The sequence below is a fragment of the Entelurus aequoreus genome, linkage group LG02, assembly GCF_033978785.1.
Source record: "Entelurus aequoreus isolate RoL-2023_Sb linkage group LG02, RoL_Eaeq_v1.1, whole genome shotgun sequence".
In the NCBI taxonomy this organism is placed as follows: Eukaryota; Metazoa; Chordata; class Actinopteri; order Syngnathiformes; family Syngnathidae; genus Entelurus; species Entelurus aequoreus.
The window spans coordinates 46047997-46073828 of record NC_084732.1 but is presented as its reverse complement, the minus strand read 5'-3'; the positions used below and the strand labels follow the sequence as shown (position 1 = coordinate 46073828).

The following is a 25832-nucleotide window of genomic DNA, read 5'->3' as shown; positions in this document are numbered from 1 at the left end:
TACAGAAGCTACAAAACTGACCTTCCTTTGAGCAGATTGAGTTTCTGGAGCATCACATTTGTGGGGTCAATTAAACGCTCAAAATGGCCAGAAAAAGATAACTTTCATCTGAAACTCGACAGTCTATTCTTGTTCTTAGAAATGAAGGCTATTCCACAAAATTGTTTGGGTGACCCCAAACTTTTGAACGGTAGTGTATATATATATATATATATATATATATATATATATATATATATATATATATATATATATATATATATATATATATATATATATATATATATATATATATATACACACTTATGTTAGTAAACGTTTACATTATTATAAGTGTTTGTCTTTGTGGATTGGTTGGGAGAAGCGACATGCTTTTTCTGCTTTATATGAGGTGTGAAGTTGAAGTGAGCATATAGGTCCATTTAAGTCAAAGTTACAATGTCATACTTTTGCTGGACGTTGTTTTCCTCCTGTTCCGGGACGTCGATGTGGTGCAACTCAATGAAGAAAAAATAAATAGCAGCTCCCACCACGCCGCCCACCATGGGCCCAAACACAGGGATCCACCACCAGCATCCCCCAGCCCTGCAATGAAAGCACATAATGTCAACCCGTGCTCAGTTGCACAACAATCAGGCACGCTTCCTGTGCAGTGTGCAGGAATGTTGTTGTCAGTATTTCCTGGGTTAAAGGGCCTTTTATCCCAGCTTAGCATAAAGTCTTAATAAGCAGCTCTGTATGTGCAGCGTGTGTCCTCACTGTCACTCTGGCTGACCATGATGAGTCGCTACAGCCTTGTGGCCCAGCAGGTGAAAGCAGACGCATACAGGTTTAAACGTCAACAAGCCACAGGGGGCGCCACCCAGGAAGCACACACTTTGTAGGCAAGATGCCATTGGATTATCCACTTATGTGCGGCCTCAGTTAAGGTGATCTGTCCAGGAGACAGAAGACACCCACTGGGTCACTTTGTCGCCGTGACGACACACTTCACACTCACATGGGAAGCAAATAAGAATATAAATTCCATGCCTGAGCTGAGATTTGTCTGCATTACATATATGCATTGGACTCATTAGTTATAAGATTAAATGTACTAATGGGAAATAGAAGCAAGAGCTAACAGAATATGTGAAATAAATAAAACTATATCTAAAGTCAGCTGGTGATTATTATTATTATTATGGGAATCAGAGAGCAGCACTGCACTTTGAGATACCGCAGAAGTTTACTTTTATTATCAAAGTGTTTCAAAAAAATGAGATATTAAATAAATGACCTATTTCAAATGTTTTTACTTTGTTGGTTCAATGCAAAGGACTGCAAGTTTATCAACTTTGCAAATTTAATTTACAAAGTAGAATAATTTAATTAAATTGAATACTGTATTATTTTCACAATTTTTCATTGTTTTTTAATATTATCTTGTAGGGATGTCAATCTTACAACAACTCACGATTCCATTCCGATTTTAGGGATGACATTTTAATTCAGAATCGATACTTGATTCAACATGATTCTTGCAATGTTTTATTTGGTATAGAAATTATAATAAAAACCTGTGCAAAACAGCTCAGCTTGGAAGCTGACATATGACGTATACGCACAGCTAGTAAAACGGCTTAATAAACATGTCTTTAAAAATGTATTTAAAAAAAAACAAACAAAAAAAACAAACAATCTATTTCGAATCAGAATAAAAAAAAGTTGCGATTCGGATGTGAATTGATTATTTTTAGCTCTCCTATTATCCACCAGTCCAGCTATTAATTATCCATCCAAAAAAATACTTCAATATATCTAGAAACTTTATTAATACTCTAAAAAACAGGAAATACATTTGCCTTGGCGTAAAATACACACACACACACACACACACACACACACACACACACACACACACACACACACACACACACACACACACACACACACACACACACACACACACACACACACACACACACACACACACACACACACACACACACACACACACACACACACACACACACACACACACACGCACACACACACAAAACATACTGTACAGATCGTAATTTCCCGACTATAAGCCGCTACATTTTTCCAACGCTTTGAAGCCTGCGCTTTATACAAAGCTGCGGATAATTTAGGGATTTTTCCGGGTTCAAAAGCTTCACATGCCGCCAATAAATTTAGCCTTGTCACATCAAAACAATGAAATTGCCAAACGGATCATGGTGCACCAGTTTTAATTCGGACAGCAATTTTTTATTTAGTTTTAGTCATAACTTTTTGACGCAAATGTGTTTTAGTCATATTTAAGTCATCTGAATTGATTTAGTTTTAAACAATAAAAATTATGACAATTTAGTTGACCAAAATATAAAGTACAAAAGATAATTCATCTCTGAAGTTCATTATTGCGTAGCATCTCAAAAACAAAATTTACAACAGCACCTGCACTCTATGAAAAAAATCACTGTGTACATTTTACACTAACCTTACTGTTTACTTTTTTTAAATGTTGAATACTATATTAAGGTCATATGAAGAAACAAACTTGTTGTATTCTGTAATGTGTATAACTAACTACACACAGCGTGCACAATTGGCCACGGTCCCCTTTAAATACAACAACCAGTGTTATAAAACTAGGATGTATACATACAGTATATCACATACCTGTCTTTTTTTGTGTGGTAGCTTGAAAAATGACAAATCTGGTATTTTGGTGTCAAGTTGTGCAATTAACAGAACAGTGTGCCATTTAAGTGCATTGCACGGGTATCTTAGCTTATCAAATTGGCGGACAAACTCGTCCATGGTGTAAAAGTAGTGGTAGAGTAAGCGGTCTTGCTCCTGCTCTATTGTCTTTAACAGTAACAGTAATTCAGTACAGTATTAGTCATTTCGAAATATTAGCTTGGGCTTGATGGTAAGTCTGCAGGCGATGCTTCAAGTTGGTTGTATTTTTCCAAAAAAAAAAAAAATGGAGCCACAGGGTTTACAAAGTGTCCTTGTCTACCGCAACAAAGGTGAAGTGTGTACATATGTCTTCTCTTTCCTCTTGGTGTAGAAGACATATTGAATGAGGTGTTTAACAATACAGTAGGGATGTAACAATATGAGCATTATTATGACCAAGGTTATCACGGTTATCATTATTATCGTGGTATTGTTGAATGTCCTCAAAAAGTATTCATACACATAATAAAATCTTTTGACCAAGTTATTTAAAAAAAAACAAACCAAAATAAATAGACACACTGTTAGGAAAGCCACTATTTTGCATGTCTTGTGTTTCCTATACTTTTCTAATTGTGTTTTAGTCTTAGTATTTTATCTGTTTTAATGGCTAAATTGTTTTTGTTTTAAATGGTGGTTTGTATTGTATCACTTTAAGACTTATTGAAGTGAAAAGTGTTTAAAAAATAACATCTATTATAAATATGTATTACTCGTTGCAGGTGTTGTTTCCTACTCTGTTCAGCGGTCCTTGAAGGCATTGAGCTGCGAGAGAAATTTCAAGTCTATCAGACTTATGGAATCAAACTTTGGGGTTTAATGACTGTAATAAAAATAATTTAAAAAAATAAAACAAGGTGTGTTTGCCATAATTTCACCCGTTTGTGTTGTGTTTTGTGTTCAGGAGTTAGAGTTCCACAAACAATTACAAGAATGTATTGCCCAATTTTTTTTGGTAGTATCTGCTCCCTATCCTTTAAATTTGTAATACATCTTAACTGTCCATTTTAGGGAAATGATGGTGGCACAACTCTCTGTAAAGCATCTGTGCACCATGTAGTGTTCGCTCCAATTTGTCAAGATACTGTATGACTGCAGGGCAAATACTTGAGCCTCATTTCCGAGACGCATCAGTGAATATTTCATATTCGCGCCTTGTTCTCCCCAAGCTCACAGTACATTTTCAAAAGGCACGAGTGCCGTTTGAAATATTAATAACTATAGTCAGAAAGGAAGAGATGGGGCTGTGAATGCTTGGCTTCAAGTGGGAGCCGTAACACCGTGTGTAGTGTCCTCCGTGTGGGAGTGGCCTCAAGCAGGGAACCTGCACAACACCAACGTTTAGATGTGATCTGGTGTTGGATGAACACACTTGTGTTATTGGCAGAAACGTCGCAGTGTGGATGTTGTACCGGGGCCCCAAGCACAGGGGGGCCACAGGGTTTTTGAGAAATTTGAACATTTTTTTTTCTGCCATTTAAATAAGTGATTTATATAAAAACAAGATGTCATAAATGTTACTATACAATTAATAAAGCTGTGGAAGCTCAATAATAGAGTTGCTTGAATCAAATTAAGAATGTCTAAGATTTCCTACACCTCCAATCAAAAATACAAAATGGTTCGATCCACCTGGATAGTGGCAAAACATTTATGGACAAAATGTAAATACAATAAATCTATCTGGCAACATTGGAGAAAGTTATGGACAAGTTTCACTTTTGCATTTCATTGCCTGTAACTGGGGCAGCACGGTGGGAGAGTGGTTAGTGCGTCTGCCTCACAATACGAAGGTCCTGGGTTTGGTCCTGCGCTCGGTATAGTTCTGTGTGGAGTTTGCATGTTCTCCCCGTGACTGCGTGGGTTCCCTCCGGGTACTCCGGCTTCCTCCCACCTCCAAAGACATGCACCTGGGGATAGGTTGATTGGCAACACTTAATTGTCCCTAGTGTGTGAATGTGAGTGTGAATGTTGTCTGTCTATCTGTGTTGGCCCTGCGATGAGGTGGCGACTTGTCCAGGGTGTACCCTGCCTTCCGCCCGAAGGCAGCTGAGATAGGCTCCAGCACCCCCCGCGACCCTGAACGGGACAAGCGGTAGAAAATGGATGCCTGTAACTGTGGTGCATTCAAAGGCCCTCGATTAAAGTTAGAAACAGAAGCATCACTGTTTTCAAAGACTTGGAGAGACTTAACTCCCAGGAGATGCACTAATAATAAAAAATCATGATAATGATAATGCAATATTATGATTTGTATCACCCACTGATAATAATCATCAGGGCCGGTGTGAGAGGCGACTCCTGAGCTAAAAGCACAGACAATCTCCCAGATCGCCAGCACTATTCTTGAAGTTGATTAGCTTCTGTTATACTTGCACAGACGTGCATGTGCCCATCACGAAATAATTAAATTATTTTTAAAATGGATTATATTTTTGCATTGATGCTGTTCTGTTGAGTAAAATCATAATTTTTTTTCAAAACTGTTTTCGGGCCGGGGGTGTTACAGGTTTGGGGGGCCTGCTTCTTAGGTTAAGGCTGCCCTGATAACCATATGTATCAACCTATCTCTACTTTTCTCTCTGAAGTAAAGGAAAACTTAACAGATTCATCATTATCATGTAAGTGAATGACAGGTTATATAATTATTTAAATTCATATTCTGGCCACTTAATATTGAATTTGCCGGCTATTTTTTGTAAAAAAAATTATTAACCTTTTCTTTTAAAACAAAACCAAATTATTTCAGGGGCGGGGTTATCTATACATGTTAATCCCATATTTAAAAGTTAATTACATGTAATTAAAAAAGATGCTTTCAACCAAATCCTGTCATGATCTGTTGTATCAGATCATGCCTTATCTTGAGTTTCTTGGTATTTTTTTGTGTAGTTTTAGTTCCTGTTTTGCGCTCTTATTTTGGGGTTTTTCACTTCCTGTTTTCTCCTTTCCTACAGCAACTTTACGCCTGCCTTTGAGCACTTTTCCCCTCACCTTGCTTTCTGTTATTAATTAGCACTATTTAAGTGGAGCGAGAGACACCATTTGGTTGTTGGGACATTATTCACTGGCCACCGTTGATGATTCTTTCCATTCTGAGATCAAGTACGCACGTACTTTGTGGACGCCGTTTGCTCCACATTCTTTGTAAGTGTTTTTACTGTGTTCCAGCCTTCCGTTTTGTGGTCTTTATAGTCTGTCCCCGTTGCTTTCGCTTTTTGTTTGTTCGTTTAATCATTAAATACCCTTTTTTATTCTACGATGCGTCCTCATTCGTCTGCACTTAAAATCACCACAACCTTCGTCGTCTCACACGACGCACCCCTGACAAATCTGTGCAATAATTAGTTTTGTAGTGCATGTAAATATACCAAGTATTTGTGTGTGTGTGGGGTTGGGTTGGATGGGGGGCCCTTTAGGAGTCTTGTGTAAGGCTCCTGGTTATTGGTAGTGTAGTGGTTCACATAACCCCATTCATGATCAGTCCAGGTAGAGGCTAATGGACTCTGTGAAATAATCTTCTTCTGAATTACTGTTAGATACTAGAATAATGCACTTAATTTTCAAAGCATATTGTAGTTTTCACGGATTTGCATAAGAGTTTAGCGGGGGTGAAAATATTGAGATTGAGTATTGAGTACCTGAACACGTCCACGCCCCATCCAGCCACCGCAGTGAACAGTCGTGGGCTTAAGTCTCTGGCTGGGTTGATGGGATAGCCACAGTTCAAGCCCATGGACACGGCGATGGCCATGATGACCAGGCCGATGCAGAGGGGCTCCATGCCTTTGGGGGCGCCTATGTTCTTGGAGTCGGTGATGGCGAGGATGCAGAGAATTAACGCAGCAGCCCCCACCACCTGACAGGACAAAAACAGTCAAAAGATGAATAACGGTACAAACTTGACAGTACTTTTATTCCCAGTTTTTGTTGACCTTTGCCGTATATTATTTTGTGTAAGATTATTACAGAGAGTCCCCTTCAATCTGTCGCTCGCCAGATGGTTCTAAAAATGTAACGTATTATTTACTGCTATCTAACACAGCTGCTCTATGCTGGCCCAATATGAACAATGAATACTGACTCACAGAATACTATAGGGCTTGAAAGGGTGGCGTAGTAAACGCAATGCATTGTGAGTTTTATGGGCATCTGTATAGCTTATTTACATGGCTGAATGGAAGACTCTGTCCTTAAGTATAGTTGTTTTCTTTCACAAGTTCATAACATGGCACACACCTGCTGCATCAGTAACTGCCAAAATCATTCACATGACTGCTTCAGGAAAAAAAAATTGAGATTTTTCTCATTTCCAGCACAGAAGCAAAACTAAGGAACTCAGATTAGCGAGCTAACAAAGAGACGACCAAATATCACTTTTAACACCATCACCCGGCAAGTGTTTACAGCATTTTCAGACTGGTAAATTAGAATAAAAGCCTGTTATTCTGTTTCATATATAGCATTAAGTAGGCTGTTAACATTAGCCAAACTAGCTGTGGGCTACAAACAACGTATACCTTTTTGGTAAAAAGCATGCATGTCTACTTTTAATCATGGATAAGCACAAAAAATTCATTTAGTTAAAAGTGTATTTAAAAGGGGCCTATATGTATTGGATATGCTTGGGTGTACAGTTTGCTCCACGGTGACATTTATAACCTGTTTTTTTAGCCTGTCTGCAAGATGATTGTTTGTGGAGGGGTTCACAGATTGCAAATGAAAAAATGCCCCACCCTCTCCGATAGTATCATAGTTTATCCCTTGAAAATGTACAAACCCCGTTTCCATATGAGTTGGGAAATTGTGTTAGATGTAAATATAAACGGAATACAATGATTTGCAAATCATTTTCAACCCATATTCAGTTGAATATGCTACAAAGACAACATATTTGATGTTCAAACTGATAAACTTTTTTTTTTTTTTTGCAAATAATCATTTAGAATTTGATGCCAGCAACACGTGACAAAGAAGTTGGGAAAGGTGGCAATAAATACTGATAAAGTTGAGGAATGCTCATCAAACACTTATTTGGAACATCCCACAGGTGAACAGGCTAATTGGGAACAGGTGGGTGCCATGATTGGGTATAAAAGTAGATTCCATGAAATGCTCAGTCATTCACAAACAAGGATGGGGCGAGGGTCACCACTTTGTCAACAAATGCGTGAGCAAATTGTTGAACAGTTTAAGAAAAACCTTTCTCAAACAGCTATTGCAAAGAATTTAGGGATTTCACCATCTACGGTCCGTAATATCATCAAAGGGTTCAGAGAATCTGGAGAAATCACTGCACGTAAGCAGCTAAGCCCGTGACCTTCGATCCCTCAGGCTGTACTGCATCAACAAGCGACATCAGTGTGTAAAGGATATCACCACATGGGCTCAGGAACACTTAAGAAACCCACTGTCAGTAACTACAGTTGGTCGCTACATCTGTAAGTGCAAGTTAAAACTCTCCTATGCAAGGCGAAAACCGTTTATCAACAACACCCAAAAACGCCGTCGGCTTTGCTGGGCCTGAGCTCATCTAAGATGGACTGATACAAAGTGGAAAAGTGTTCTGTGGTCTGACGAGTCCACATTTCAAATTGTTTTTGGAAACTGTGGACGTCGTGTCCTCCGGACCAAAGAGGAAAAGAACCATCCGGATTGTTATAGGCGCAAAGTTGAAAAGCCAGCATCTGTGATGGTATGGGGGTGTATTAGTGCCCAAGGCATGGGTAACTTACACATCTGTGAAGGCACCATTAATGCTGAAAGGTACATACAGGTTTTGGAGCAACATATGTTGCCATCCAAGCAACGTTACCATGAATGCCACTGCTTATTTTGGGGCGGTATGGCGTAGTGGGTAGAGCGGCCGTGCCAGAAACCTGAGGGTTGCAGGTTCGCTCCCCGCCTCTCACCGTCCAAAATCGCTGCCGTTGTGTCCTTGGGCAGGACACTTCACCCTTGCCCCCGGTGCCGCTCACACCGGAGAATGAATGATGAATGAATGAGTTGTAAAAGTGAATGATGGGTTCTCACTTCTCTGTGAAGCGCTTTAAGTGTCTAAAAAAGCGCTATATAAATCTAATCCATTATTATTATTATTATTATTTCAGCAAGACAATGCCAAGCCACGTGTTACATCAATGTGGCTTCATAGTAAAAGAGTGCGGGTACTAGACTGGCCTGCCTGTAGTCCAGACCTGTCTCCCATTGAAAATGTGTGGCGCATTATGAAGCCTAAAATACCACAACGGAGACCCCCGGACTGTTGAACAACTTAAGCTGTACATCAAGCAAGAATGGGAAAGAATTCCACCTGAGAAGCTTAAAAAATGTGTCTCCTCAGTTCCCAAACGTTTACTGAGTGTTGTTAAAAGGAAAGGCCATGTAACACAGTGGTGAACATGCCCTTTCCCAACTACTTTGGCACGTGTGGCAGCAATTATTATTTGCAAAAAAAAAAAGTTTGAACATCAAATATCTTGTCTTTGTAGTGCATTCAATTGAATATGGGTTGAAAAGGATTTGCAAATCATTGTATTCCGTTTATATTTACATCTAACACAATTTCCCAACTCATATGGAAAGGGGGTTTGTACACTGTTTAAATATATAGCTTGAATTTGTCACCACTATTTTTTTTCCCAGAAAGTCGAAAATAAACTTCTTAACATTAAATAGATTCACCCGGTCACAACAATAGTTACACATGCACACTCTCGGATCGGTTCAGACTCTGCATAAAGAAGATATTTTTATCAGCATTTGTGTCGCTGCATGTCGCACGTCAGGATTATTATTCCCATGCCAAGATTAGCTAAAAATAATACTGTATCCTACCTTTTTTGTTTTTCCTTATAGCCCGTAGCAGAGGGGTGGAGCTCAGCTTTAAAATTCACTGTAGGTCTCCTTTAAGGTGGGTTAGTTTGTAAACAAAAGAGTGAAGCTGCTCCCACCCAAAGGAGTTTTGAAAAAGAGAGATCGACTGATATTCAGGGTCATCTTCTATTCGGGTCAATATAGTATTAAGAATGAGTTCATGTTGTTTGTTTATGGAAAATTGGTCACCCTTTGGGAATTTGTGGCTACTGTCATCATATCAGAGTTTAATGGCAAAATAATCTGGAAAGCCCTCATTGAAATCTTTAGTTTGATGTCTGACTTGATGTACTTAGCTACAATTTGATTGACCAGAAATGACAGAGCATTTTTCGTGTTTGGTGTATTTGACATTACAAGGCTTTATACTTTGTACAACGTTCTAAAAGCACAGAACGTGTGTTGAGAATATTAGATGTTTTGCTGCTGATTTGTACGTGTGAGAGAATGCAAAGCAAGTGCAGATGTTCCATATCTTGCCAAAGTGGAGTTTGTGAACACATATTCTCACAATCTCCTAAAAAGAATGGTTAAAAAAATTCCCCTTATACCATGGATGTCAAAATCACCCTCAGTGCAACCTGTATCGCTTTTGATCAAATATGCGTTGCATTCACGTGTGTGTGCGTACAGAAGCCGCACATATCTTGTGACTGGGCTGGCACGTTGTTAGAATGGATGAACAGCGGACGTGACGACAGCTCGTAGAGGACGTTAAAGGCAGTGCCTTTAAGGCACGCCCCCAAGACTGTGGTCCGGGTGGACTACGAGATATAAAGACTGATGAACACCTTCGTTCGATAATGAAGGTTGCCTCAGCTCAAAGCCTGAGCCCTGACATTAATGAACTAGCATCCGAGAAAAGATGCCAGGCATCTGGCTTGGGCACATCAGATTAGATCAGTGTGTTGCAAACTGAGCAGTTTAGTGAAGTGAAGTGAATTATATTTATATAGCGCTTTTCTCTAGTGACTCAAAGCACTTTACATAGTGAAACCCAATATCTAAGTTACATTTAAACCAGTGTGGGTGGCACTGGGAGCAGGTAGGTAAAGTGTCTTGCCCAAGGACACAACGGCAGTGACTAGGATGGCGGAAGCGGGAATCGAACCTGGAACCCTCAAGTTGCTGGCACGGCCACTCTAACAACCGAGCTATACCGCCCCAGTTTAAAGTCCTGAATGGTTGGTTTATTCATTGTTATTTTATTTTCAAATTTATTAGGCTGTGGAAAAAGTTATGTTGATATTTACATCAGAAGGCTGCAAATAGAAAAGAGGCATTCAATTTTTATTTAAATTGTATTTGATATGCCATTAATATTTTTTTATTATTATTATTATTATTTGAAACTCGATTTTGCATGTCACTATAAAGTCATATAAGCTTTGCTTGTTCAATATTCAATGCAAAACGTGTTTGGGTCCCTATTAAAAGGTTAATTTGTTCAACCTTGGCCCGCCCTTTGTTCAGTTTTAAATTTTAGCCTACTCTGTATTTGAGTTTGACACCCCTGCCCTATACGGTTTTGAATGTCTTAAAACACAGATTCTAACGTACGAATCGAGGACAAATAGTTGTTTTCATCATTGTGCACAATTGTTCATTCATCAGCAAACATTACACATGTGCCCTTGAGTGCACAGACTACAGTATATGCTCACATGCTCTAGTAGTTTCTACACACTGTACGCTCATTGTTGCATAATGTTGTTTGCACACCACATCATATGGAATACATGAGCATTCAGACTTTGGCCAAATTCTCCTACACAGATTTTGTGGCAATGTGCTACCTAGTTCAGTAGTTTTTGTGTAATAAACTGTACAACAATAATATGACATGTAGATGCGTATGGCATGTAAGGTGTATTATAATTATATTATTATTATTACCTGGTCCATAAATCCATTGAGGATGGAGAGATGTTTAGCAGGGTAAGATGCAAATATGCCAGCTGTGGCGTTGTCTCCAGTAACGAGAAATTCTCCCTTACTGTAGTCCATTAAAGCATCTGCCAGAAGAAAACACATAAAAAAATGAGGTTATATTACCATATATATATATATATATATATATATATATATATATATATATATATATATATATATATATATATATATATATATATATATATATATATATATACATATATAAATATATATATATACATATATAGGGAATAAGCGGTAGAAAATGGATGGATGGATGGATACATATATACATATACAGTATATATATATATATATATATATATATATATATATATATATATATATATATATATAATTTTTCTACCGCTTGTCCCTTTCGGGGTCGCGGGGGGTGCTGGAGCCTATCTCAGCTGCATTAGAGCGGAAGGCAGGGTACACCCTGGACAAGTCACCAACTCATCGCAGGACCAACACAGATAGACAGACAACATTCACACTCACATTCACACACTAGGGCCAATTTAGTGTTTTGCCAATATATATATATATATATATAAATATATATATATATGTCCATAAAGTGCTATCTTGCACAATGTTCACATTTATTTTATCTATTTATTTTTATTTTTATGCCATATTACTTTGTTTATAATGCTTGTGTTGATTTCATATGCACATTCAATTTCTACTTGAGGTCCATGAAACTGTGTTTTTATCTCCAATAATGTTTCTTCTACAAGGAAATAATTTTTAATGTGTTTTTTTAAATTTTTTATAAAACTTAGTTCCAAGATTTCAGTTTAAATACTTTTTGAAAATTTTGAGAGCATTTAAAAATACAGAGATAATAATGATAACCATGATAATTTTGGTCACAATATCCGTGATAAGAAATGTTCATATTGTGACATCTCTATGACAGACATTGAAAAAGTGCCTCTCGACTTCCCGCCTGGCCCTGCGATGAGGTGGCGACTTGTCCAGGGTGTACCCCGCTTTCCGCCCGGGTGCAGCTGAGACAGGCTCCAGCACCCCCCCGCGACTCCAAAAGGGACAAGCGGTAGAAAATGGATGGATGGATAGACTTCCTGCCTACCGGCTTTCCTTTCTGCTGAGCTTTTATCCCATCTTACTTAACCATTTTCAGTATCAATCTACAATTTATGTTATCAATGCAGTAAACTATCATTAAACACGGAAGTGAAGCTCCACCTCTCTGAATGCAAGCGCTCAATGCAGCACGCATTCGCTCCACTGATGATGTCATGGATGAAAATAGTCTTTGTTGTCGGGAGAACGACTTCCATAATTACTTTTACTTTGTCCGTTTCTGCACGCTATATTTTCCGCGCTTGTGGCTCAACAGTTACCAAATTGCGCGTCAAAACAATAAGCACCGTTAAAGGAAATTATAGTTTACGTGGCATTATCGCATTACTTTGACAGCCCTAATATATATATATACATATATATATATATATATATGTATGTATATATATATATAAATATAAATACGTATATATATATATATATATATATATATATATATATATATATATATATATATATATATATATATATATATATATATATATATATATATATATATATATATATATATATATATATATATATATGTATATATATATACTACCATTCAAAAGTTTGGGGTCACATTGAAATGTCCTTATTTTTGAAGGAAAAGCACTGTACTTTTCAATGAAGATAACTTTAAACTAGTCTTAACTTTAAAGAAATACACTCTATACATTGCTAATGTGGTAAATGACTATTTTAGCTGCAAATGTCTGGTTTTTGGTGCAATATCTACATAGGTGTATCGAGGCCCATTTCCAGCAACTATCACTCCAGTGTTCTAATGGTACAATGTGTTTGCTCATTGGCTCAGAAGGCTAATTGATGATTAGAAAACCCTTGTGCAATCATGTTCACACATCTGAAAACAGTTTAGCTCGTTACAGAAGCTACAAAACTGACCTTCCTTTGAGCAGATTGAGTTTCTGGAGCATCACATTTGTGGGGTCAATTAAACGCTCAAAATGGCCAGAAAAAGAGAACTTTCATCTGAAACTCGACAGTCTATTCTTGTTCTTACAAATGAAGGCTATTCCACAAAATTGTTTGGGTGACCCCAAACTTTTGAACGGTAGTGTATAAATACGTATATATATATATATATATATATATATATATATATATATATATATATATATATATATATATATATATATATATATATATATATATATGTATATATATATATATATATATATATATATATATATATATATATATATATATATATATATATATATATATATATATATATATATATATATATGTATATATACGTGTATATATATATATATATATATATATATATATATATATATATATATATATATATATATATATATATATATATATATGTATATATAAGTATATGTATACGTACATATATATATGTATTCATACATACATATATATATATATATACATATATATATATATATATATATATATATATATATATATATATATATATATATATATATATATATATATATATATATATATATATATATATATATATATATATATATATATATATATATATATATATATATTCATATAAGTATATATATGTGTATGTATGTTTACACATGTATTTTTTGCCTTTTAGAATTTTTTTTTTTTAATATAAGCAATATCGAAGTGGCTGCTCACATTCTTTGATTTTTCTGTATGTCGTCCTCGCTGGAAAAAGTTTGGACAGCCCTGATGTAGAGGGTCTTTAAACTCACCATAATTTAAAAAATAGACACAACAGGCTCCAACAAAGGCTCCCAAAAACTGTGCGGCCACGTACACAGGAAACTTCTTCCAGGACATCTTGCCGAGCAACACCATGGCAAGAGAGACTGCCGGGTTTACATGTGCACCTGCAGCAACACAACAACAAAGTGTTTGGAGAGAATCATTGAAGTGGGTAAAATGATACCTGCATTGTCCTTTCCATCCTTACACTTTCCATCATTGTAACTGAGCTACTGTGTGGAACAATTTCCCTTGTGGATCATTGAAGTTTGTCTAAGTCTAAGTCTGAGTCTAATGATCAAATATTCATAATGACGGCTCAACATGTTTTTCCCCCAAAAATATATATTTGTAAATTCCACCCAGAAGTTCCCATCCTGTGCTGACAGTGTGGGCTCATTTATTTAACACTCTGGGATCTCAGCTTTGACCTCGCTGTGGTGACACCACTGGGGGGGGTATCAAGCATGCAGCCATTGTTCCGCTCCCCATCCTGTTCACAAACACCTAGCGCCACAAACCAGCCAGAAGCAGCGGGCCCAATTGCATCTGACATAATCTGTCTGAAGCGGCTTAAGGCACACGTAGAGCGCGGGTCATTAGAGTGACCAGGATGTGTCACACTTGCGCTACACTGTCGGCCAAAATGGGAGCCTACAAAGGGAAGACAATTGTGTTTTCTTCTTTGACCGGGAAACTCCCCGCCAGGGAAGCCTGAAAGGGCGGGCTCGTCACACCTGACCCCCCGCACCCCACTACTTACCTCTCTGGAGACCCATGCCCCAGTAAAGCTCATTAGTCCAATACCTATGATCATCTTCAGAGATGTCGTCCCATACAAGCTTCCCACTGTGCTGTGGACCCCACGGCCCAATGGCCCAGTCATGCAGCAGAATCCCTCCATATATTAACCTCCTTGTCCTCTCAAGCCTTGCAATCGCCCTCTCGTTAGCCGCAAAGAGAGCAACTAGATACAATAATCCCTCGTTTATCGCTGTTAATTGGTTCCAGGCATGGCCGCAATAAATGAATTTCTGCAAAGTAGAAATTCATCCATCCATTTTCTACCGCTTGCAGTCGCGGGGGGTGCTGGAGCCTATCTCAGCTGCATTCGGGCGGAAGGCGGTGTACACCCTGGAGTGTCCGACCTGAGATCGGTAGATCGTGAGTTCAAACCCCGGCCGAGTCATACCCAAGACTATAAAAATGGGACCCATTACCTCCCTGCTTGGCACTCAGCATCAAGGGTTGGAATTGGGGGTTAAATCACCAAAAATTATTCCCGAGCGCGGCCGCTTCTGCTCACTGCTCCCCTTACCTCCCAGGGGGTGGAACAAGGGTATGGGTCAAATGCAGAGAGTAATTTCACCACACCTAGTGTGTGTGTGACTGTCAGTGTAACTTTAACTTTAACTTTAGTCACCTTTACATTCTTTCAATCCAAAATAGTAATGCTGTCTGAGGCTGAGCCAATCAGTGGCCACAATACTGAACAGTGCGCAGTGATTGGTTTGGACTCATCTAGTGGCTAATACTATTGTACTATCAATCTTTTTGGTTCATTTAGCAATTTTTATGCTTGAAAAGGCTTAATTAGAGGCAAAAATGTTGTAGAATATACTAAAAAACTAAGCTTTTTTTTTTAGGAACACCTGCATAATCTCATGGCATTATTAATACATGAGATGTATCATTCATCCTGCCTTAACAAACATTCTCATATTATGTAATTTTCTATCCATAGGTTTATTATTTATTATTATTTTTGTGGCTCGTGCAGCCCTTTGAGACACTCGTGATTTAGGGCTATGTAAGTAAACTTTGATTGATTGAATGATTACCATTCTTGTTTGCAGTGAAGTACACGACTGCACTACTATATTGACAAACAATTCCTAATAATCATCAATCATCAATAATGCATGACACTTAAGAACACCCATGGATGTTTTTTTTTAACATATTTACATTTAACCAATATCATCTTTGTGCAGATGTGTCAAAGTTTTTGTATAGCACGTTCAATATTTGTGTGTGTTGGCTTTGAATCCGTATTGTACAGTAATCTATTTATTTATATCTGCACCTTATTGCTCTTTTATCCTGCACTACAACGAGCTAATACAACAAAATGTTGTGCTTATCTGTACTGTAAAGTTCAAATTTGAATGAAAATAAAAGGAGGTCTAAGTATAAGTTTAATAAAGCCATAACAATGTATCCATCATGTTTTACACTAAAGGAAATTATAAGTAGGGGTGTCTCGATCCGATATTGGTATCAGATATCGGTCGGATATCAGCAAAAACAATCGGATGGTATCGGCGTGCATCTAAAATCTCTGATGCAAGCAGTCCTGCATGAGTATGTGTACTTGTGCAAAGATGGACAGCCAGTCAACATCTGAATTTCCTACAACAAGCACACGGGGTTGATTTTTTTTTTTGTATTTTAGTGAAGTCATATAAAAAAATGGTAAACACGGATAAGCTATTACAGCTAGCAGCTACACAACAGCTTAACACACAATATCACACAAGCTAGACGTACAAAATAAGTGTCCTTAATTGAACAATATTGCGGTCTAAAACATGCCATTTGTCAATAGAAACAAGTTTCAAATAATTATAGTTGTATATTACTGACATATACAAAGTCTCCAAGGCAGAGGCGTATTAGAAAGTATTCAGTAACAAAACGTGTCCGCATCATTGAATTTACTCCATCATGCCCTTAATTTAATTAATTATTATGACCTCTAGATATCGCCAAAACCCAAATTAGCACTCCACTTTTAAAGCATAAATCTGTCATAAGGTTAATGTTTATGTTAGTGTAATTTCACTTGATTTAACCTTTTCTAATACCTTCCACACTACAAAATAATAAAAATATGTAGTATGATTTGTGCTGATATCGTATCGGATTTATATCGGTACCCGCCAACACTCAAGGCTCCAATATTGGTATTGGAAGTAAAACAATCGCATGGAGACCCCCCCCTAAATACAAGCAGTGATCAAACCAAACCACCTGCTCAGTGGCCTTGCGGTTAGAGTGTCCTCCCTGAGACTGGTAGGTTGTGTGTTCAAACCCCGGCCGAGTCATACCAAAGACTACTTTTGAATTGATTTGAATTATATTTATATAGTGCTTTTCTCTAGAGATTCAAAGCTTTTTTACATAGTGAAACCCAATATCTAAGTTACATTTAAACCAATGTGGGTGGCACTGGGAGCAGGTGGGTAAAGTGTCTTGCGACTAGGATGGCGGAAGCGGGGATCGAACCTCTAACCCTCAAGTTGCTGGCACGGCCACTTTACCAACCGAGCTATACCGCCCCAAGACTTGTGGATGACTGCGGTATGGCGTAGTGGGTATAGTGGCCGTGGCAGAAACCTGAGGGTTGCTGGTTCGCTCCCCACATCTTGACATCCAAATTGCTGCCGTTGTGTCCTTGGGCAGGACACTTCACCCTTGCCCCCGGTGCCGCTCACACTGGTGAATGAATGATGAATGAATGATAGGTGGTGGTCGGAGGGGCCGTAGGCGCAAACTGGCAGCCTCGCTTCCGTCAGTCTACCCCAGGGCAGCTGTGGCTACAAATGTAGCTTACCACCACCAGGTGTGAATGAATGATGGGTTCCCACTTCTATGTGAGCGCTTTGAGTTTCTAATAATAGAAAAGCGCGATATAAAAAAAATAGACTTGACAAAGACTACAAAAAAAAAAAGGGACCCATTACCTCTCTGCTTGGCACTCAGCATCAAGGGTTGGAATTGGGGGTTAAAGGCCTACTGAAATGAAATGTTCTTATTTAAACCGGGATAGCAGATCCATTCTATGTGTCATACTTGATCATTTCGTGATATTGCCATATTTTTGCTGAAAGGATTTAGTAGAGAACATCGACGATAAAGTTTTGGTCGCTGATAAAAAAGCCTTGCCTGTACCGGAAGTAGCGTGACGTCACAGGTTGAAGGCCCCCCTTTACATTTGCACATTGTTTACACCAGCAGCGAGAGCGATTCGGACCGAGAAAGCGACGATGACCCCATTAATTTGAGCCAGGATGAAAGATTCGTGGATGAGGAACGTGAGAGTGAAGGATTAGAGTGCAATGCAGGACGTATCTTTTTTCGCTCTGACCGTAACTTAGGTACAAGGGCTCATCGGATTCCACACTCTCTCCTTTTTCTATTGTGGATCACGGATTTGTATTTTAAACCACCTCGGATACTATATCCTCTTGAAAATGAGAGTCGAGAACGCGAAATGGACATTCACAGTGACTTTTATCTCCACGACAATACATCGGCGAAGCACTTTAGCTACGGAGCTAACGTGATAGCATCGTGCTTAACTGCATATATAAACAGAAGAAATAAGCCCCTGATTGGAAGGATAGACAGAAGATCAACATTCCTACCAAAACCTGGACCTGTAACCACACGGTTAATGCTTTCCAGCCTGGCGAAGCCTAGCAATGCTGTTGCTAACGACGCCATTGAAGCTAACTTAGCTACGGGACCTCGACAGAGCTATGCTAAAAACATTAGCTCTGCACCTACGCCAGCTCTCATCTGCTCATCACGACCCGTGCTCACCTGCGTTCCAGCGATCGACGGCGCGATGAAGGACTTCACCACGAAGGACTTCACCACGATGATTGGTGCGGTCGGCGGCCCGGAGACGGAGGAAGTCAAGGTGAGGACAGTGGCGCGGCGGCGGGCGTTGTAGCTTTCGACGACACCCCGGCTGCCATCAGAGTCGGCAAGAAACATATATTTCCCCAAAGTTACGTACGTGACATGCACATAGCGCCACACACGTACGGGCAAGCGATCAAATGTTTGGAAGCCAAAGCTGTACTCACGGTAGCGCGTCTGATATCCAACTCAAAGTCCTCCTGGTTGTGTTGCTGTAGCCAGCCGTTAATAAACCGATCCCACCTACAGCTTTCTTCTTTGCAGTCTCCATTGTTATTTGAACACATTGCAAAAGATTCACCAACACAGATGTCCAGAATACTGTGGAATTTAGCGATGAAAACAGAGCTGTTTGTATTGAGATACAATGGTGTCCCAATACTTCCGCTTCAACCCTTGACGTCACGCGCAAACGTCATCATACCTAGACGTTTTCAGCCGGAAGTTTCCCGGGAAATTTAAAATTGCACTTTATAAGTTAACCCGGCCGTATTGGCATGTGTTGCAATGTTAAGATTTCATCATTGATGTATAAACTATCAGACTGCGTGGTCGGTAGTAGTGGGTTTCAGTAGGCCTTTAAATCACCAAAAATGATTCCCGGGCGTGACCACCGCTGCTGCTCACTGCTCCCCTCACCTCCCAGGGGGTGAACAAGGGAATGGGTCAAATGCAGAGGGTAATTTCACCACACCTCGTGTGTGTGTGACAATCATTGGTACTTTAACTTTAACTTTAAAACCTTTCCCAGTCACATTGATTGCATCTTTATTGATAACCACATCAATAACATCACTCAGACCAATAATGGGCAGAAAAAACGCTATACAACTCCCTGCTTATGAGACATAATGCTGCACAATGTGTTCCCAGGTGATGGTGCGTTTACCTGACACCCCTCCTGCAATGTAGGCGGCCATCATGAGTCCCAGAGTGAAGCCGAGGTGGATGGACAGGGGCTCCCCCAGTGCCCCCTTACTGAGGACGGCCTGGGCCACTGAACCGCATCCAAAGAGCTGCGAGACACAGAACACGCTGCTTTTCAACAAGTCCAATTAAAGGCACCTTTAACACTCGCCCCCTTCTCTGACAACCGCGTCCAACTGCCAAGCACAATTTGTCCAAAAGGCAGCTCAAGAAAAATAAAGAATCCCCCCACTTAGTTTGGAGAAAAAACAAAGCGAGAGCAGTCATCCACAAATAAGAAGGCTGCACTAAAAGGTCACAGTCATTGAACTTAGGCGGTGACAGGTGGAGGTGAAAGACACCCACAAACATGTAGAACTAACTGAGATGGAGAGACATATGAGAAGCAGCGTGTTGCATTAAAGAGTGAGTGGAGCAGCAGACACGTCATTAGCTGCACTAGCCTTAAAGCGGCTGTTTAAGCTGAATGACAGGTGCAGGGAGACAGTACTCACTATCAGGACAAATATCCCCACAAACTCCGCCAGGAACTCCTTGAAGATGTCCCGCCTCAGGGCAAGCCTGGCCTTCCACCTCCTGCGGCACTCACTGTCCATCTTGCTCCCTGCTGCAGGTTAGTGCCGCCGCCTCACAATAAACACACAACAAGAAGAAGAAGGAGAGAAGAAGTCGAGCGCTGATGGTCGCCTCCCACTCGCTGCGTGCACTCCCGCTTGTCACCGCTAGTGGCCTTACTGTGCCTGTACGCGCGTCCCAGGGTAATAATAGGTCCCACACTTCGACAGAAACACATCCAAATGCCACAAGAAACATGTCAACTGCAGTCAGTACTGGTAGGTTACTTTTGCTCATAATAACCTGAGTCTTTTTTTGTCCATACTAATATTACTATTAGTAGAAGTTATGAGAGTAGTAGTAGAGCAATAAGAAACCTAGTATTAGTTGATTTAGCTATAGTAGAAGTAATGTGTATCCTAGGCTGACCACATTCTGAAATGGCAAAAAAAGGACACATATATGCGTGCCAAGGCGGGCAGCACGCCAAGGCCGGGTCTAGATCTTCTGTGCCAGTGCATTGAGCAAAGTCAAACACTGGATGTGCCAACATTTCCTACAACTAAATAGATAAAACTGAGATAATTGTTTTTGGTGCTAAAAAAGAAAGGTTTAAAGTCATCCAACACCTTCAATCACTGTCCCTGAAAACCTCAAATAAAGCCAGAAATCTTGGGGTTATTTTAGATTCTGATTTACATTTCGACAGTCACATCAAATCAGTAACAAATTCGGCCTACTATCACCTCAAAAATTTAACAAGACTTAGAGGGCTCATGTCAGCTCAAGACTTAGAAAAACGTGTGCATGCCTTTATACCAGTAGGCTAGACTATTGTAATGGTCTCCTTGCAGGTCTTCCCCAAAAAAACTGTCAGGCAGCTACAGCTTGTTCAGAACGCTGCTGCTAGAGTTCTAACAAAGACCAAAAAATGTGAGCACATTACACCAATTCTTAAATCCTTACATTGGCTCCCTGTACATCAGAGAATTGATTTCAAAATCCTCCTGCTCACATATAAATCACTACATGGTCTAGGGCCGAAGTATATCACTGATATGCTCCCACTATATACGCCCTCTAGATCACTAAGATCTTCTGAGACCAATCTGTTAGCGGTTCCCAGAGTAAACTCAAATCAAGGGAGCGCATCATTCAGTCACAATGCAACAAATAGCTGGAATAAACTTCCTGAAGATGTCAGTCTTTCCCCAACTCTGACTACTTGACTGAAAACTTTTATGTTCACCTTAGCTTTCAGCTAAATCTTTTAATCTTTTAATCTTTTAACTTTTAACGTCCGCACTGTTTTTATTTTTATTGTCTGCTTTTATTTTCTTTCATTTCACTTTGTTGTCTGTGAAGCACTTTGAGTCTGCCTTGTGTATGAAAAGTGCTGTACAAATAAAGTTGCCTTGCCTTGCCTAGGTGAAAATTTACCAATGATACTCGAACTTGCTTTATAAATAATATATTTACTTAAATAAAGCAGTTTTTCTCCTCTGTTGACAGCAGTGTTGGCGCTAGGAATTTTCAAAATGGGGTCCCAGGGACCCCATCAAGTCATAAAAATGGGGTCCCACAGTACATTTTTGGGGACCCACTTTTTTGTAAGCATTTTGAAAACAAATGATAAACGTATGCATTATCCTGTTATATCTCACACTCTATATTGTGTTTTGGAAAAAGGTTGTCATAAACGTTATAACGACAAATTTGTATGCAAATGTAAATGTATTCAGTTATAAACATTCATTCACTTTCTTCTTTCCTTCATGGATCTAAACTTTACCGCTTCTGGTAGTTTTTTTCTATGTTTTTATTTAATAAGTTGTAGGTGTACTTATTTCAGTATAAAAGTGTAAAAAGTGTTTTGCTTCGGTCATGAAATGATGATAATGGTGTGCCAGGGCATATATACATTTTATATTTAACGCTTAAATCTCTGGAGTCTACATCAACTTCAGATCTATTCCTCATTTCAAAATGTTTCAGTTTTTTTTGTTGTTTTTTTGTTTGTTTGTTTTCCGCCATTTTTTGCCAAACAAAACTATGTTTTTTTATGGCAAACACACAAAATATGCAAAATCTTCCACCAAAAATATTTTTCTAAGTGGAATATTTGATGTGAAGTAATCGGAACCTTGGATAGGTCAATAATTCATAATAACGTTGATTTTGATTCAATATTATGTTTTGAGCAATGACAGTTTGAAAGAAAAAAAAACAGCTTTGTTTTATTAGTCAATATTGCAACTTTTTCTAAATTACATTTAACCTTTAAGCTTTTTTATTTCACTTTTGTTATGTTTTTTTTTATTTTAATTGTATTTTTAGAATGTGCCGTGGGCCTTTAAAACATTAGCTGTGGGCCAATGGTAAAAAAAAAAAAAATCTGCGTCCTTTCTGATTTCAATGCGTTAAAAAGACACAAAAAGAGCGTTAACGCCAACACTGCTTAACAGTATAACAAAATGGACCCCGACTTAAACAAGTTTGTGACAGACTCGTCCCGTCTTGCGGGTTCCATGGACCATCAAATAGAGACATCTTCGCTTCGAGCAGGGTTGTGACTTTGTTTATTTTTCAATATCAAGTCTTTTGTGCTTTTCAGCACTTGCCTCCCTCTGCTGCTCGTTCCGCCGTCTCTTCAGCTTTTCAGCTGGCCGCGTCTTTTGCGTCTTTTGCTCCGTCTCTCTTGCTCCTCCAGCACTCCGGGCTCTCCACCTCCTTTCACCCCGTCGTCCTCGGCTGCCGCCTTCTTAAACACCATGAGGGGATCGTCAGCTGATTGTGACCAGGTGCGCGATCCCCACACCTGGTCACGATTGCCTCGCCGCTTGCTCGCCGTCCCCGCCTCCTCGCCGCCATCTTGGAGCGGGCTTCGGCGCAGCACGCCTCGCCGTCGGTCCTCCGGCCCCGCCTTCCCACAAAGTTGAAAAACTTATTCGGGTGTTACCATTTAGTGGTCAATTGTACGGAATATGTACTTCACTGTGCAAACTACTAATAACAGTTTCAATCAATCAATCAATAAGTCACACTTATATACTGTAACATTCACAGTTTTGGAAAAAAGTGCAGAGGTAGAAATATTCAAAATAACCTCTTGTATATAATGTAAACATAAATAATGCCTCAAAACAAGTTATTTAAATTCAAACAAAAAACAGCAGACGAGCTCTCGCCCTGCACAGCTGTTTTGTGCTTTGTAGTGTCAATATAGATCTTTATTTGCCACAGATATATACCTTCCTGCTTTGCACACAGTGCATTCTGCTTCCCATGTGTCACGGCCAGGACAAAAACACGGATACCTTTTCCACAAATCATCCATTAAGTTGCATTTACGTTTCGGGCTCAGGTTCGGTGGCCACGGATGAAGCGCTGGCTGTCCAAAGTCGGGACCCGGGGTGGACCGCTCGTCTGTGCATCAGTTGGGGACGTGTCTGCGCTGATGACATGTCTCCACTCAAGATGATCTCCTGCTGGCTCCACTATGGACTGGACTTTCACACTATTATGCTAGATCCACTATGGACTAGACTCTCACAATATTATGCTAGATCCACTCAACGTCCATTGCATTGCAACGTCCCTACATCTGCGGTCCCCTCCAAGGTTTCTCATCGACATCCTGTTGGATTGAGTTTTTTCTTGCCCTGTTGTGGGATCTGAGCCAAGGATGTCGTTGTGGCTTGTGCAGCCCTTTGAGACACTTGTGATTTAGGGCTATATACTGTAAGTAATATTTGATTGATTGAGTTATGTTGGTGATAGTTGTATAGTACCGGCCACACTAATGAAATAGCAATTGTAGTACTACAGTATAAGCATATAAGCATCTGTCATAGTAATAAACGTAGTAGTTGTAATACATGGTATAAGTATCGGCCATAGTAACGAAAGTAGGAGTTGTAATCAGTGTTGGGACTAACGCGTTACAAAGTAACGTGGGGCGGTATAGCTCGGTTGGTAGAGTGGCCGTGCCAGCAACTTCAGGGTTCCAGGTTCGATCCCAGCCTCTTCCATCCTAGTCACTGCCGTTGTGTCCTTGGGCAAGACACTTTACCCACCTGCTCCCAGTGCCACCCACACTGATTTAAATGTAACTTAGATATTGGGTTTCACTATGTAAAGCGCTTTGAGTCACTAGAGAAAAGCGCTATATAAATATAATTCACTTCACTTCACTTCACTACTGTAACACCGTTATTTTACTAGTACTAGTAGTCTAACGCGTAATTTTTTATATTTAGTAACTCAGTTACCGTTACTACATGATACGTTACTGGGTTATTTTACGTTATTTTTTATGTAGTATCGGTTAGAAACAGAATATCTGAGTGTGTTTTATTGGAGCGCTGCGGTGTCGTCCTTCTGTGTGACAAGGAAAAGAAGAGGCGCTGTGTGTGGGTGGGTGTGGGTAGGGGGCGTGTCTGTGTTTACTAACAAAACATCGTGGCGTAGCCAGAAGCCGAGTTTCTTAACATGAAGATATTCCCACTACTTTTCTTTTGTCGAGCACAAAGTAAAGAACATTTTCGTCAAATGTAAGTTGTGTCTTGGATCAAAAATCCTATCTACTGCCCAAAACAGCAATTAAAATCTGCTGAAACAGCTACAAAAGCAACATGCTTTGACGAAGCTAGTAAAGAGAGACACTTCACCTCCACCTCCAACAGCGGCTGGATTTTAACGGAGGGACTGCTAGCCAGGACAACATTGATAGAGCCATTGCAGCGTATGTGCTAGAAGACATGCAGGCTATTTCTACAGTGGAGTCACCCGATTTCAGGTCACTGGACACAGTGGACAGTGAGTAGCAAGCTAAAGAAGACACTCCAAACTCTGCCTCTGCTCATCATTCAACACTGACTGAAGGTACACACACTGTCAATTCTCTTATATACTCTTTCATTCTAGATTTCTAGAGTGTTTGATTATCACATCACTCTAAATGTATAGACAATAAAGTTCACAAACATAAAGAGGGATCCTAGTGGGCCAGGTCAATCTTTCCTTATCTCTAAACTAAAACTGGGGAAATGTGTAGAGTGTTCTGGGCTTCAGTACAGTGTTGATATCCTGAATACATGATTTTATTTCCGAATTCCTTGAGAGAAAAACATGCCTGGTTAGGCTTTGTGTATGTCATGTGTACTTTCCTTGGGTGAAGCCATGTTTACAGCTATGTTGTTATTATGTTGTTTGTTACTTATGTATGTTATATTGCAGCTATATAAAATAGTTTTGTC

The 25832-nt window shown here is 39.4% G+C and overlaps 1 protein-coding gene across 2 annotated transcripts; it reads right to left on the bottom strand.

Moving 5' to 3' along the window:
- Positions 1 to 339: 339 nt before the first annotated feature.
- Positions 340 to 20632, bottom strand: aqp9b (aquaporin 9b). Of its 2 annotated transcripts, XM_062027697.1 has the most exons (6): positions 20514 to 20632; positions 19982 to 20108; positions 14370 to 14507; positions 11503 to 11621; positions 6372 to 6589; positions 340 to 585 (listed from the first exon to the last, which is right to left on the bottom strand). In XM_062027697.1, exons 1-6 carry the CDS (start codon positions 20613 to 20615, stop codon positions 423 to 425), a joined length of 867 nt encoding a protein of 288 aa, XP_061883681.1. In that variant the 5' UTR covers positions 20616 to 20632; the 3' UTR covers positions 340 to 422. The 2 variants fall into 2 exon arrangements, with proteins under 2 accessions (XP_061883681.1, XP_061883692.1); XM_062027708.1 differs by lacking the exons at positions 19982 to 20108; positions 20514 to 20632 and adding an exon at positions 15190 to 15410.
- Between the last annotated feature and the right edge of the window lie 5200 nt (positions 20633 to 25832).

Coding starts and splice junctions, on each gene's coding strand:
- aqp9b (XM_062027697.1), bottom strand. CDS start 20,615: ATGGACAGTGAGTGCCGCAGGAGGTGGAAGGCCAGGCTTGCCCTGAGG. Junction 14,508..19,981: donor CATTGCAGGAGGGGTGTCAG/GTAAACGCACCA, acceptor GTGTTGCTGCAG/GTGCACATGTAAACCCGGCA. Junction 586..6,371: donor TGGGGCGTGGACGTGTTCAG/GTACTCAATACT, acceptor CTTTCATTGCAG/GGCTGGGGGATGCTGGTGGT.